This window comes from Wolffia australiana, chromosome 2, assembly GCF_029677425.1.
Source record: "Wolffia australiana isolate 7733 chromosome 2, ASM2967742v1".
NCBI classification, from domain to species: domain Eukaryota; kingdom Viridiplantae; phylum Streptophyta; class Magnoliopsida; order Alismatales; family Araceae; genus Wolffia; species Wolffia australiana.
This window is the reverse complement of record NC_135836.1, coordinates 23,429,374-23,444,296: the sequence shown is the minus strand read 5'-3', so window position 1 is coordinate 23,444,296 and position 14,923 is coordinate 23,429,374. Positions and strand designations below refer to the sequence as shown.

Below are 14,923 nucleotides of genomic sequence, written 5' to 3'. Positions count from 1 at the left end.
GAATGTGTAGGGATCAGCTAGAGCCATCTCAAATTTATTTCAAAAATTCTGGAGAGAAACCGGGAGTATTATAGTGTTGGTACCTCATCAAGAGAGCTTATTAGAAGAGGGGCACTTATGTTTATACCAATAGAGTTGGAACCAGTCAGATCCGTTTTTTATTTACTTCAAAAAAGTACAAAAAATTATTGAGAGAATATTTAAATTATAGTACCATATATTTAGAGATATATCGATAGACTTGGACCCCTCCATCATGTGGATGTATGACATGAGAGTAGGAATCTACCTGACTTATGTTGGATGAACTTCAAAAAAACACCACAAACCTCTAGAGAGAGATTGAATACTTTGAAAACAGCATCACAATTTAGGTTCCAAATCTAGGGAGAGAGAGAAAGATACCATCATAACAGATAATCATCGCCAAGAGAGTTGGAAAAGATAACACATAACTCCATTTTTTCTGAAAATGTATAAAGCATATAGAGAGAGAGCGTTCCAACTTTGGTACTGAAACTATACCTTGTGTCTATTAGGATATAGCCGATCAGACTCATCTTTGATCGAGTTAAAAACACAATTGCTATTGAGGGGAAACATAATAAATAAATCATCCAATTTCCAACTAGTTCAATCACATGAACAGCAACATGAGTAAAAGTCTAAAGGTATGCAAAAGTATACATGTTACGGCTAACATAAAGGTGAGTACAAGTTTAGTGATTGGTGAGTGTGAACTCATCACAGCTAACATATTATCAATTTTTACAATTATGTACAAGTAGGTAGAGAATAAGTTGGTAAGAGATCATATAGAATCTCATAAGAGAAGGCCAAACCACTTCTATTGTCAAACTTCCAGATTATCATTCATGTCAGTGGTCTCACCTCTTGGTTTCAACATTTCCATTTTCTCTTTGAGCAGGATCCACACATTTAGATGTTGATTGTACCTGAATCCCCACAAAGTGACATAAAAAACTGGGGGGTCGATGGCCTAGGAGGGTTTGGATTTTCAAAATAACGTTCATATCAGATTTAAAACCCTTTATATATCTCTCTATATTTCGATGTCGCTTTATGAATTGTTTTATCAATATCTTTTAGCATTACTCTGTTGGGGTCAGGTGCTTGCACCAGGACTGGTCAACCTTTTCTATAGTTAACCTGGCCCATGATCTTCTCCTTTTGGGCTGGTTGCCTCACTTCTCAGGTTGACACACATTTAACTAGGTCAACTTCAACACTGTTAGCACAGTTTTTTATGTCACTTTGTGGGGATTCAGGGCCCCCACCCCCCATAGGATGATGAGAGTTATAAATCTCAGCAGAAAAAAAGGCATTAAGGATGGGTGAATACACATATGTGTGATAACATGGAGAAATAACATTAACACTACATAGATGGAAAAACAAAATATCTCCATTTCTCAAATCCAAATAGAATAACATTGTCTAGTGCCACTCATTTAATGAGTATGGTCAATCTATGGACTTTAGTGTGGAGACACTAATAACACGTAGTGAGTGCTCTTTGGAAAAAGATTTCACTAAATCTATCTATATGCATCCCATAATATTTTTATAACTAAGTATTAATTATATTGATTCATACCTCAGCTGTTTAAGTAGGCCTTACGCTTGAGACACTGAAGGCATCTTATGGATGGATGTATTTTTAGTGATTCATATGAGTGTGTAACAAATGATTCCAAACAGTTAATGGAGGTGATTGTGTGATAAATATGGGTTTGTTAACCCATATTATAAGAGGAGATAGCTCAAGAAAGATGACTTGAAGAAGTCTTTAGCCAAGGTAATGGACTATCAGAGAAGTAGTTCTCCCATGACTTCCTAAACACATTAGTATTAACTGGAATGACTGACTAGGTTTTGATAGTGGACCATACCCTAAGTTTGTCCTAGGGCATGATGAACCATACCGAATGGGAATTATTTTCTTATTTTTAGATGTGAATAAGTTAGTATTATTTTTTAAAAAATATATCAATTGATGTATTATATTAATTTATTATGATTGTATTTTCTTGAATTATTAATATTAAGGGAAGTTAAGGGGATGTACATCTCAATGTTCTTCCAACATTAATTTTTGAATTACACTGGTTTTCTTCAAAATTAGTAAACTCTACCCTAATAGTTCATCTATATTCTTAAAATTAAGCCCTCTACTTTTATGAACCATCCCAGAATATCTCATAACTAATGAACCTTTTAAAAGATATAAACAATAAAAAAAGGCAACACCCATATCTCTTGAAAAGAATTTGTTATTACAAGACAAACAGTACTCTTGGACTGCACATTGTATTTCCCAATCGCAAACTCTATAACTGGAAAGCTTCATTCAAGAACCTTGAAGGGAGTTAATGAAGTTATTGACATTCAAGAAGATCCAAAACATCAAGATCCACCAAGCAATGGGAACACAACATCACTGATGGGACATTGCATTCAACTATTTTCAAGGCGGTTCTAAGAATTCTTTGCTCCCTAGAATATTCCCCTCCAATACAGGCAGAAGGGATGTCCATAATATGCTGCAAATTGGTATTCTTTCAACTGTGTGATTTCCATAAGTGGCATTATTCAGGAAACTTAACTGACCCTATCTAAGATTTTTTTTGGTTTGAAAATAAGCCCTGGCAAGTAATTGAGATTCTCCAACTCCCATGCAGTAAGTACACTGGTAATATTATTTCACAGCCTTGGAGAAATCTCCAGATATTGACCTTTGATAATTGCCTCTCTCAGCCGCCGGCGGAGGATCTTCCCAGAGGCTAATCTTGGGATAAAGTCTACGAATCGCACTCCCCTTACCTTCTTGTGAGGCGCCACCTGAGTTTCAACAAATCTCAACGTCATCTCAAGCACTGAAAGAGTAATAAACTTAATCTTTGATATTATCGATATAATCCTCGTAGTTTGCGTAATTATAAGGTAGCTTTCTATAGAGAAGAACCTTGGCGGCGACAAAGGAGATGATCTCGGCCGCGTTGACGGAGATGCCTTCTCGGCGGACGATGCAGGCAATGGGAATTTCTCCGGCTTCCTTGCTTGGGTAACTATCATCGTGTTCTTAGTTAGGGTTCTTCGTTAAAGATGAAATTAGGGGGATAAACTTACGGCACGACAGCGGCGTCGGCGACGGCCGGGTGGCTGCGGAGGATCTCCTCCAGCTCCGCCGGAGCAACCTTAAATAAAAACAAGATTATCATGATTATGACATGATGATGATGTTGATGATGATAATGGGGTGAAATACGGTGAAGAAGATGGACATGAAAATCTAGAAGCTAATAATGGCGAGAAAAAAGTGGGGGAAGTTGATCATAATCCGTGGAGAAAACGAGTTCTTGCTACCGACGATAGTAATACTTGAATTAATGATGTAATCGTAGTTATAGTGATAATGGTGAAGGCAATGATCATGGTCATTGTGGATAATGAAAGCGAGAATAATTATGGTAGTGGTATTGATAATTATGGATAACGATAATGATATTAATAATGGTAATGGTAGCGAGCGTGATAATGATGTCGATAACGGTGTAGCTAATGAAGAAAGAATAATATGATGATAGTGTTGAAAAAATAATGGAAATGACGGTGGTGATGATGATAATGAAGATAGAAAATTCGTAATGATGAAAGAATAATGACAATGATGACGCTGATGAGGCTGATAACGAAGAAAAAAAATTAATAATGATAATGATGATGCTGATAATGAAAAAAGAAAATTGACAATGATCAAGAATAATGACAATGATGATGCTGATAATGAAGAAATAATAACGATAATGATGAAAGGATAACGATGATGATGATCCTGCTGATGATGATAATGAAGAAAGCATAACGATGATGATGATGATAATGATAAAAGAATAGTAGTAATGATGATCCTGCTGATGACGATAATGAAGAAAGCATAACGATAATGATGATGATAATGATAAAAGAATAATAGTAATGATGATCCTGCTGATGACGATAATGAAGAAAGCATAACGATAATGATGATGATAATGATAAAAGAATAATAATAATAATGATGATCCTGCTGATGATGATAATGAAGAAAGCATAATGATAATGATGATGATAATGATGATCCTGCTGATGATGATAATGAAGAAAGCATAACGATAATGATGATCCTGCTGATGATGATAACGATGAAAGAATAACGATAACGATGATCCTGCTGATGATGATAATGACGAAATAATAATGATAATGATGACGGATAATGATAATGATATGTGATAATGATGACGGATAATGATAATGATATGTGATAATGATGACGGATAATGATAATGATATGTGATAATGATGACGGATAATGATAATGATATGTGATAATGGTGACGGATAATGATAATGATATGTGATAATGATGACGGATAGTGATAATGATATGTGATAATGATGACGGATAATGATAAGTGAAAATTGTACTGATAATGATGACCACAAATGATGACGATTAGTGAAAACGATACTGATAGTGATCAGGGATAATGTTACTAATGGGAAAAAAAAACCCGATGGGCATTGCAAAAAAATAACAAATCATCAGGAATAAAAAATATATCCCGCACCTGGTAGGCCTTGTACTTGATCAGCTCCTTCATCCTGTCCACAATGTAGACGAGCCCACCTGCATCGATATAGCAAAGGTCGCCGGTGTGGAACCAGCCTTCTTCATCAAAGGCCTGCGCCGTGGCCTGCGGGTTGCCCAAGTACCCGGCCATCACCGGCGGCCCTCTCAAGCAAAGCTCACCAATCTCGTTCGGCGGCAGCGCCCGCCGCGACACAACGTCGCAGATCTTCGCCTCCATCGTCCGTGCCAACCTCCCAATCGACGAGTGCACCTTCCCCGCCATCCCATCGCACAGCGTTATCGGCCCGTTCGTCTCCGTCAATCCATAACACTGCCCACAAAACGATAATCTCAGTTCATCCCAAGCCCCAGCTGAACGGAACGGAACGTCACCCCGTCCGTCAATCTCCTCTACTGACCTGAGAGAGAGTAATCTCGGGGAAGCACCGGTGAAACCTGCCTCGGACCTCGCCGGGAAGCGGCGCGCCGGAGCAGATAACCTCCTCGAGCGAGCCCAGATCGAGCTTCTTCGCCAGGCCGGCGTGGTCCGCTAGCTGGCTCACGATAGGCGGCACTGCGGGGAAGCGCGTGACCTTGTGCGCTGCAACCGCCGCCAGCGTCGCCTCTAAGGAGAACCGGCGGAGCACCACAACCTTCGCGCCGACCGCCATCGCGCCCAAGACAAACACAGACAACCCGAACATGTGAAACAGCGGCACCGCGCAGAGGTACACGTCACCGGCGCCGCGTGCCGACCACGCGCGGCGGAGAATACCGCTCATGGCGAGGAGGTTGCCGTGCGTTCCGACCACGGCCTTGCTCTTCCCCGTCGTGCCGGAGGAGTACATTAACACCGCCGTCTCCTCCGCCGCGGGTTCAATCGTTGTACCCGCGGGCGTCGCCCTGGCGAGGTCCTTAACCAGTACCAGCGGCCCGGCGATGAGACCCGCCAGCTTCTCCCGGAACTCCGCCGTAGTGATGGCTAGCACCGGATTAGAGTCCTTAACTTGCGCCTCCAGCTCTTCTCTGGTGTTCAAGAAGTTGGCGGTGCTGAAGACCGCGCCTATGTACATAATTCCGAGGACTACGGCCGGGAAATCTATCGAGTTCGCTGAGACGAAGAAGACCACGTCGCCCCTTCTCACCCCATATTCTAACAGCGCCCCGGCAACGGCTCTTACTCGCCTTTGTAACTCGCCGTAGGTTACGCTAACCCCGGAAGCCGCCTCCACGAAGGCCGTCTTCTCTGGCGGAGCCGCCGTGAAGAGGACACTCTGAAGCGATCTCGCGCTGCCGTGAACTGCAGACGTGGCGTTGTCCCATTGGCTGCGGTATATGCCAGTTGAGGGGGAGAACCCGCTTTCCGTCGCCATCTCCGTCGTCTTCTTCCTCTCCAACGTAGGATAATACGAGAGAAGAGGATCGCCGGGTTCCCCTCTGAAGGCTCGCCAAGAGCTTTTTATTGAGGCTACGGTTTGAGCATTTAATAACGGGAAAATGGAGACGCGTATCCTCTCCCACTGCTAACTGATTTTTCCACTGCTGCACTGAGTTCTCGTGCTTCTCGTTGATGTTCGCCAGCTCAAAACCCAGCCACCTGTTGAGTCTGAATTAACCCATCTTCTCGGTATCATCTCTAAAGTGAATAATGTGGTAAATAATCAACGCCGTTATTAATATTAGAATCTGACGACAGCGAAGTTGGAGCTCACTAAAGATAACAAAGCAATAATCGACGTCTTCAGAATAAAGACTCGCTATAAAAAGCTTTCATTCATTGGACTTGATCATTCTACCTTTGTTCGAGTGTACCTGCAAAAGGTTGATGTTAGATGTGGCCATAGTTACGGTGCATACGGCGTCATGGTTGTATCCATTAATGAGGAATACGTCATTGTGCCGTTGTCTCAAGGTTAGAGTACAGAACGTACGTGAATATCAGAGCCATATATTTTTTTCCATTTAGTTGGACGTGGGTGAAGAGAAGAAGGAAAGTAGTAATAGATTAGCGCCTTAAATCAAGAATGAGAGTCAGGTCACATGGCGTGTGCACCTTTTTTTCTTTGGTCAGTAGTATTCCGTGAGATATCATGGGAAAACAAAACTTTTTGTGTCTTTTCGTTGACTCAAGATGGCGTCAAAAATTTTCCTCAGGAAATCAAGATATCTTGCGTTATTACTGGGGACAAGGCAAGCAATATATTATCTTTAATCGTGGCTGATTATTTGAGAATCTCAAATAATTATGAAAGGGATTGAGGGGTTGACCCAGGACTTGCCGCAGTCAGGTTTCAGATCCTAAAAGATGGGAACTCGACAATTTTGTATCTGTGCCGATTTTAAGCCCATGCGTCCCCATCTTTTTCTATCCTGCCTTTTAGAGATTTATTTGAAGGTTCTTGAAATGACACACTCTCTCTCTCTCTCTCTCTCTCTCTCTCTCTCTCTCTCTCTCTCTCTCTCTCTCTCTCTCTCTCTCTCTCTCTATCTATCTATCTATCTATCTATATATCTATCTATCTATCTATATCTATCTATCTATCTATCTATCTATCTATATATCTATCTATCTATCTATATCTATCTATCTATCTATCTATATCTATCTATCTATCTATCTATCTATCCATCTATCCATCTATCTATCTATCTATATATCTATCTATCTGTCTCCCATTGGTGCCAAGTATGTTCTCTGGAAGGTGACGATGCAAAGACGTGACGAGGTAGATGATTACATCTCGGGTATTCTCCTTGCATTGGTTCATGGATAATCCTCATTATCTTTTTTGATTCATTCACGCCAATATACACTTCTGCAAGTGTTTCTTCTCTACAAATGGTATCAGAGATACATATTAGTTTGGATGTATGACAGCTCACAAAATGACCACTTCCATTAGTTCTTGAGATGATGTTTATAAATTAGGGAGTTCAGTCGACTTCAGTCTATAGGAGCAAAAGATAAAAGATATATTGATTGATGAGGATGTTATCAAGGTGTTAGATGATTTGAAGCATGAAGGTATTAATGATGTTGATTGTAAAGAGATGCAAATGAAGGCCACAAGTACTATTCATCAATGCATACCATGTTCTTATCTTGAAGATCTTACCTAGATGTAGAAGAATTTGTCTGAAAAATATGTGGGGAAGATGTTTATGAGCAAGGCAGCTTTATTGAAGAATAAGATAGTTGGGCTCCAAATGGCCAAAATACCAATATCATGCTCCTATTAATCATTTCAAAAATATGTGTTAAATTAAAAAAAATGATAATGACTTTCTGAAGAGAGTAAGACAATCACCATGTTGATTTGTTTAACCAACAAAGAACGAAAAACCTCATAAAGATTATCCTTCACGTGACAAACATACCTAGTCTTGCTGATGAAGTTTCTACTTTGATGGAGTTTGGCTGGAGATGATATACATCCGTTGGTATTCAAAAGTCAAAGTTTTTTCCTCCAAGGTGGACAAGAAAGAGAGGAGAAAGTACTATGAGAAGAAGGGTGGGTCCAAGTCTAGAGCCAACTGGTTAAAAAATAAAGAATGCTCTGGGCCAGTTATAATTATCCAAGTATGTCATAAGTGCCATGCAAAGGGGCACTTTAGACAGGATTATCAGAAGCTCAAAGGTGGGAAGGCAGCAGTCAGAGAGTTGAATTCAGTTAACATTGCCAAGGTGGAGAGCAGTGATGAAGTTGAAGACTATTATGCCCTAGACGTGTCTGTAGAGTTGGCAAACACATACTTGGATCCTTGATTTTACGTGCTCTTATCATATGTGTCAATGTGCTACCTAATTTGACTATAATAGTAATTTGAATGGACAATTTACATGGGAAAAAATTCTATGAGAAAAGTTGTTGGCATGGGAGACATGAATATTCAAATGTTTGATGGCGTGGTGAGAGGGTTGGAGAATGTGCGGCATTTACTGGTTTTATGTCAGAATTTGACTTTCCTTGGTGTACCTTGAGGCAAATATATGTTTGTATCAGGTAAAAACACAAGGTGCTCAAGATTTGTAAAGGTTCACTTTTCATTATGAAGATGCATTGACATTGAGCGAAGATTTATAGATTTGAAGAAGTATTGTTATAGATGGAGGAGTAACCACAACAACACCTAATGAGCTTCTAAAGGGTGACAACTTATTGTGGCACTTTCAAGTAAGTCATACAGGTGAGAAAGATATTCAACCGCTTCATGAATGCAGGCTGCTTCTTGGAATTATATCTTATAAACTAGAATTTTGTAAGTATTTTGTATCGAGCAAGCAGTATAGGGTACGTTGGGATTTTGGGGGGCTCAATTGATATGATTCAAACTCAATTGTACTGCAGAATATTGAATCGAAGACTGATTTAAAAACCATAAACATAAAAAAAGTCATCCCCTTTGCACAGATTGAATCCATTATTTTTGGGTTCCTAAAGGGATTGTCTTCTAGTCATTCACATGTCTGGACTCTAGGTGTATATATGAAATCTTAAGAGAGTTGGATATCCTTCTCAAACTGGGCTGACACAAATATGACTTCATCTCCATCCATTCTCTACTAGAAGCAGAACTCAAGAAATATGAAGAGAAGAAAGATGGCGGCACTTAATAGCACACAAATTATTTTTATGCATTGAAATAATTATATATTCATGTTATCAAGCTTAAACTAACTAATATCCTTTTTAGAGTGAAATTCTGATTTGTGTAAATTCAATGGTATTTTAAGTTTTTTTTTACATTAAATTATTAAATAAATTCATTTTGTGATCCAGGTTATACTTTGAATGAATTTTTTGACATTATATTTATTGAGTTATTAATTTTCTAAGTCATAAAAGATATTTATTATATGTTTAAGATTTAAGATTTATTTTATAAAAGTTAAATTACATATTTCTGATTTTTAAATAGTGCCCCTGTAGTCACCATTCAATTTGATTGAGTAGCAACCAATCAAGAGCTTGGCAATGATTAGATGCACTAATTACTGTGAAAAGGTGAAATTATTGGATAAAAAATTGTGATGCCAAAATTCCCAATGATTGCTGACCCATCTTTTCAGTTTTTATTTTGGATTATGTGGGCCATTAGAAAAAAGACCATATTTAAATAGCTATTATTGTGATTCAAAGATCAAGAGAAAAATGGTTAAAAAAACACTGTGTGTGCCACGTGTAGCACCACAATTGATTAAAATTAGAATGACCTACGCAATCTTTAACTATAAATTACTACCATATTAAATTAACATATGACCTACGCAATCTTTAACTAGTAATTTTCATGTTCTACTGTTAATAACACCTAATACATAATGCTCCTAAAATTTTTAACATAATATCTTATGTTCTACAACCTCTACATATATATATTTCTACCAGATTAAATTAACATATGACCTACTCAACCCCTACCTGATAATGTTCATGTTCTACTACTAATAGCAGCTAATGAGTAATGTTCCTAATCTTTATAACATAATGTCCTAAGTCTTACAACCTCACAATGATTATTTAATTATTGTGATGTCCCCATATCACATGATCATTGAATTATTTTTTGTTTCTGTAACGTGAATAATATGTGTCAGTGTGTCATTTAGTATAAAAAGAAGAAACATAAAAAGTTGTGATGCACCACAACATCACAATGATATTTAAATCATAAAAGTTCATTTTGTCTTCTTCCTCAACGCTGGAACACATATCACTCTTGGAGCACGAGGTGATCGTGTCAATTTAAATATGACTGTTTAATACTGTAACCGTCAACAAAAAATGAGGATGAGACATTATTGATTATAAGAGAACAGAAAATTGGATATCCAGGACTTCTCCAACTTTAAAGTTTGATATCTCATAATCCAAAAGGTTGATTGAGCTGAGATTGTTTTGGGCTGTTTTATCTTCATTCCCTCTTTTCATTGATCTCCTCTTTTATATCAATAGAGATACGGATCCTTGTTAAATTCATCCTTAAACTTTTTTTCCTATATTTGTAGGCTGACTGAAATATAGTGAGTTTTTGAGACCCATCAAGCTTGTTCTTTGTGTCTTGGGTGTGTGAGGAGAAACAAGAGACTTGTAGGTCATAATCAAAACACAATAGTCTGTCCACAAGGTGTCTTGGGTGTCTCAGGTCTAACGACCACTAGCACAATCGTGACATGAATCAACCTGATTTACGATAGGTATATCTCCCAGCTCCCTAATGGGCGATTGAAAGCATTCACACCTTTGAATGGCGCAACTTTCAAACTTACGACCAGACAGTTAACAGCCGACCGCTCTACCACTGAGCTATTGAGGAAGGCAGACTACAAGGTTGACATCAGCCGCGGAGCGGCCTCCCCTCAAAAACAGTCACCGGAACTATGCCTATTCCCTGCAGCGATACCGAGGCTGGTTTTTCATCCCAACTGGCTCCTTCTAAAATTGAAAGAAGAACCTCCTTTACTTTGTAACGTTGGATAACCTCAGAACCTGCCATGAAGGTGCGTAGTGCTAATCATTTTTTCCAAATAACATGAAATTTCTCATAAAAAATCAATCAAAACAAAGAAAACACCAGCTGTCATGACCCGACTGGTTCTTTGGTAGTCCAAACATATCCATTGCGCGGATAACCTTCGGAACCTTAGAAACACTAAGGTTCTGAAAGAACGTTTGTTGAGCATTTCTAAGTTTCCATTGAGTACTTTGATCAAACGTGGAGTCTTTGTTCAACTTCGAGCTCTAACACAGTTCTTGAAGAACCTCCACCGCTCCTATTGCCTTCCCCGAGGCATCACACTTAACCTACAAAAACAAAAACTTTGTTAGTGATTTTCTCTTTTCAGTAGCTCGAAGCTACGCCCCTCTTCCTCCAGTACAAAGCCAGACCCGAGGCGTGACTTTAGGAGCGTAGAAAAGTTAGGTTTCAAAATGGAAACTTCATACCGTAATCCGCAAGCGCCTTCATAGCCGTCTCAATTACTCTTGCTTGGACTGGTCTCTCTTCAATCCTTCTCGAGATCAACAGTATACGAGTTCCCCACTCGTAAACTTGCGCCTCACTCTTTTCCAAGTTGACCTCATCCAACACGCTCCTAAAGTCACGCCTCGGCCTAAAAAATCCAAACAAAGGTTTTATTCCTTCATTATTTCATAACCTCATTCATCAGTCAGGTACTCGGTGCGTGCATTGGTGAGACAGAATGGCATCACGAGCCACTCACTCATGCCCGCCTTTGTGCTGAACGCCGTCTTCTCTCCCCAAAGAAAGATTAGTTTATGTTTACATAATATAATCATAATCAATGCTCTACTCTTATCGCAGCAGCTCCCATCAAGCACACGGAGGCTTTAAGCAAAGCCGTTGTGTGTGCTTCAAATTCCCTCCATCAGCTGCAAAACGTCATAGGCGCCTCACCTGTTAGTACTGTCGAAGCGGTAGTCTGCTCTCTGCTTGCAGCTCGTTCCGTGCTTATGCACTCAACTCGCAGCCTACTCCACTCGTTACCACTGAACGACAAAGCCAGGAGCGGAAGGAGGGACTTGAACCTCAACCTCAGCATTGGCAAGGCTATGCTCTACCATTAAGCTATTTCTGCCAACTTTTTTTATGAAAGAAAGCACTAGTGAGCAATTCATGTATCACTTGATACATACGACTTATCTGTCGGACCGCACCGAACTCCGATCGAGCTACGAGCACGAGTAGGTAGACGGCTGCTAGGGTGACGATAGGGCTGGGAAGGTGATGAGAATTTTTTGAGTTTCACGCCAGATGAGATGATGATTAGTAGGTCAGGGAAGTTTGTTTGTGTACTCTTTATCACGTTCATAAAAGGGTTGCGCTGGCTGCTTCAAAAAGTGTTCAGCTTCTTTTGGTTCTTATTTATCAGAATCGGATAACCTTCTGATAACCTTCGAGTAACCTGCTCCACCTTTCAATGGTGCGAGTTGTAAGGAGTGAAGGAAGGGGTGGGATGCTTTCAATCCTACAAGTGAATTTTATCAAACTGATGTTATAGCGATTTCTTTTCTAATTTCTAATGCATTCATATTAATGTTAGGAGATATATATGTATTATCAAAAATGATTAAAGATCTAGCTAGATCAGTTTCATGACAGTGTAAGATCCCTGATCTATAAATCCTGCCATAGAAATCTATAAAAGCGGGTACCCTTCAGATATTCATACGAATCAATTCAGTGAACTCTTTCTCCAAAATCACATGCTATACATCTTAAATATCTCCACACTAATGGCTACAGGATCGGTCATACACATCATACGAGTTTGACTGGACAGTACTATTCTATTCAGACTTATTCATGTCCTTCTCAAGTATCCTTAAAATAGGAATGTTTAGAAAACAATGTTAACGACTAATGATCAAAGCATTATGATCTTATCATGATTCACTTGATCATTGTACATATTCATGGAGTTCAATATTAAGCATCAGATGTGCTTTAAAATGAATATATATTGTATCAATAAAGGTGGGACAAGACGTGGAATGTTCAATTTGCTTGCAAGCCTCATATATCTCCAACATTAAGCCCATTGGTAATGTCGCTAGCATCTAGAGTTGTGGTTGAATGCAGACATGCATTCACATAAGACTACGTAGCTCCAAGTTTGGGCTAGTAGTCAGTCACCATCGTCAAACTATTGATCCATCTTTTTTTAGAACAACGATTTTCAACACATAAATTTTTCATCTATTTACTCAATAGGAAATAAGGTGAAATGTATGAGAAAATGAGGTGAATTGTGAGACAAAAAGTATGAAATCTGGAATTTTACACTCTAAAATTTATAAAACATAAATCACAAAAATTAATTGATTTTATTTAATTTATATGATATGAATACAATAGAATATATAGATAAATTAAATTTTAATTTGTTATAAAGAAAATTATGTAATTTAATCAATATTAGATATTTGGTTCAAAGTACTTTTAATAAATTTATATAATCTAAATGGTATTTGATTTAAAGTAATTCGTGTAAATTAATTGAAAAGAAGTAAACTATATAAACTAAATAATAATGTGATATTAATCAAATGATAATTGTATATAAATAAACTATTGTTGATAGTTATGAAGTCAAATTTTGGGTTTTAATATGCTCTTAAAAAGATGATTAGCTAGTAATGATCTAAAGGTCATCTCAATAGGTTTCTATGTTTAGGAATTGATTACTTTTAAAATGTACATTTAGGGGTGAGAAGATATATTTTATATGAAAAAAATATGGTGATATGAGAAGGTGCTGATATACTAGGAAAAATGAGAAAATATGTGGCATATAGATATAGTTGATAGGGAGGGATAGACTTCAGAATATATAGCCAACTGTTTATATGTGGAATAAGTGGGTGCAGTGGATGCTGGTGAAAAATGAATTGGATGTGGGTGGATGATATGGATGGATAAATGTGGACAGATGAAAAGAAATTGGTGTATCTGAAGTGATAGATATGGAAGGATGGATGGACAGATGGATGTATGAATGTATGTTGAGAAGAAGATGACGAAGTAAATGCTAGGAAATCACCATAGATCATTATTTTCTTCCAATGTCAAGGAAGTATGTAGCTTCGGGAGAGGCCCTCCACTTCTCTTGTCTTCAAAGTTAATCAATGATTTACAGAACCAAATCTTGACAGATCATGAAATCACTTTCATTCACTCGACCTACTAATGTAGGATCAGATCTAGGATACTTTTGTAGGGATAAAATTTATATTTATAAACCAAACAATATGGATGAAAACATGAGAAAGAGAGAGAGAGAGAGAGAGAGAGAGAGAGAAGGTTGACACCAAGATTTTAGCATGAAATTGCTTCTGGATTGTTAGATATTGCATTCTAAAGTTGGGTCATTCTTCAAAAATGTATCCTCATTTTCTCCTATTGACCACTCCCATTTCACTATGTCCACGCTCTTCCAAATTTTCAACTTCAGTTTATTACAATTTTAATCTCCCTAATTTCAACCAGCAAGCATCGTTATTTCTCATAATTATAAAAATGTGTCAAACTCATTGATTATGAAATGTGTATATTGTGAATAAAATCAGTTTTTTTTTTCTTGAAGCCCCATGTTTGTTTCCATTAAACAAAAAAAGTGTCATCCCATGGTTGGCCCATTATGGCATCACAATTTGTGATGAAATAATGACACATTGCACAATCATTCTAAATCTAATCATTAATAAAAATCATGATAGGTTGTCATATGTATAAATCAAATGGCAACATGTAACGGAGCATGTT

At 38.2% G+C, this 14,923-nt stretch overlaps 1 protein-coding gene across 1 annotated transcript; it reads right to left on the bottom strand.

Moving 5' to 3' along the window:
* Positions 1–2,256: 2,256 nt before the first annotated feature.
* LOC144700146 (peroxisomal OPC-8:0-CoA ligase 1-like) lies at positions 2,257–6,072 on the bottom strand. The gene is made up of 5 exons (XM_078571558.1): positions 5,056–6,072; positions 4,635–4,967; positions 3,151–3,218; positions 2,987–3,089; positions 2,257–2,862 (listed from the first exon to the last, which is right to left on the bottom strand). Exons 1-5 carry the CDS (start codon positions 6,007–6,009, stop codon positions 2,725–2,727), a joined length of 1,596 nt encoding a protein of 531 aa, XP_078427684.1. The 5' UTR covers positions 6,010–6,072; the 3' UTR covers positions 2,257–2,724.
* Between the last annotated feature and the right edge of the window lie 8,851 nt (positions 6,073–14,923).

Bases quoted from the DNA above. Each gene is read 5' to 3' on its own strand.
- LOC144700146 (XM_078571558.1), bottom strand. From the start codon at position 6,009: ATGGCGACGGAAAGCGGGTTCTCCCCCTCAACTGGCATATACCGCAGC. The intron at 3,219-4,634 runs GTGCGGGATATA...TTTTTATTTAAG, and splicing joins TCAAGTACAAGGCCTACCAG to GTTGCTCCGGCGGAGCTGGA. The intron at 3,090-3,150 runs GTAAGTTTATCC...ACACGATGATAG, and splicing joins GCCGACGCCGCTGTCGTGCC to TTACCCAAGCAAGGAAGCCG.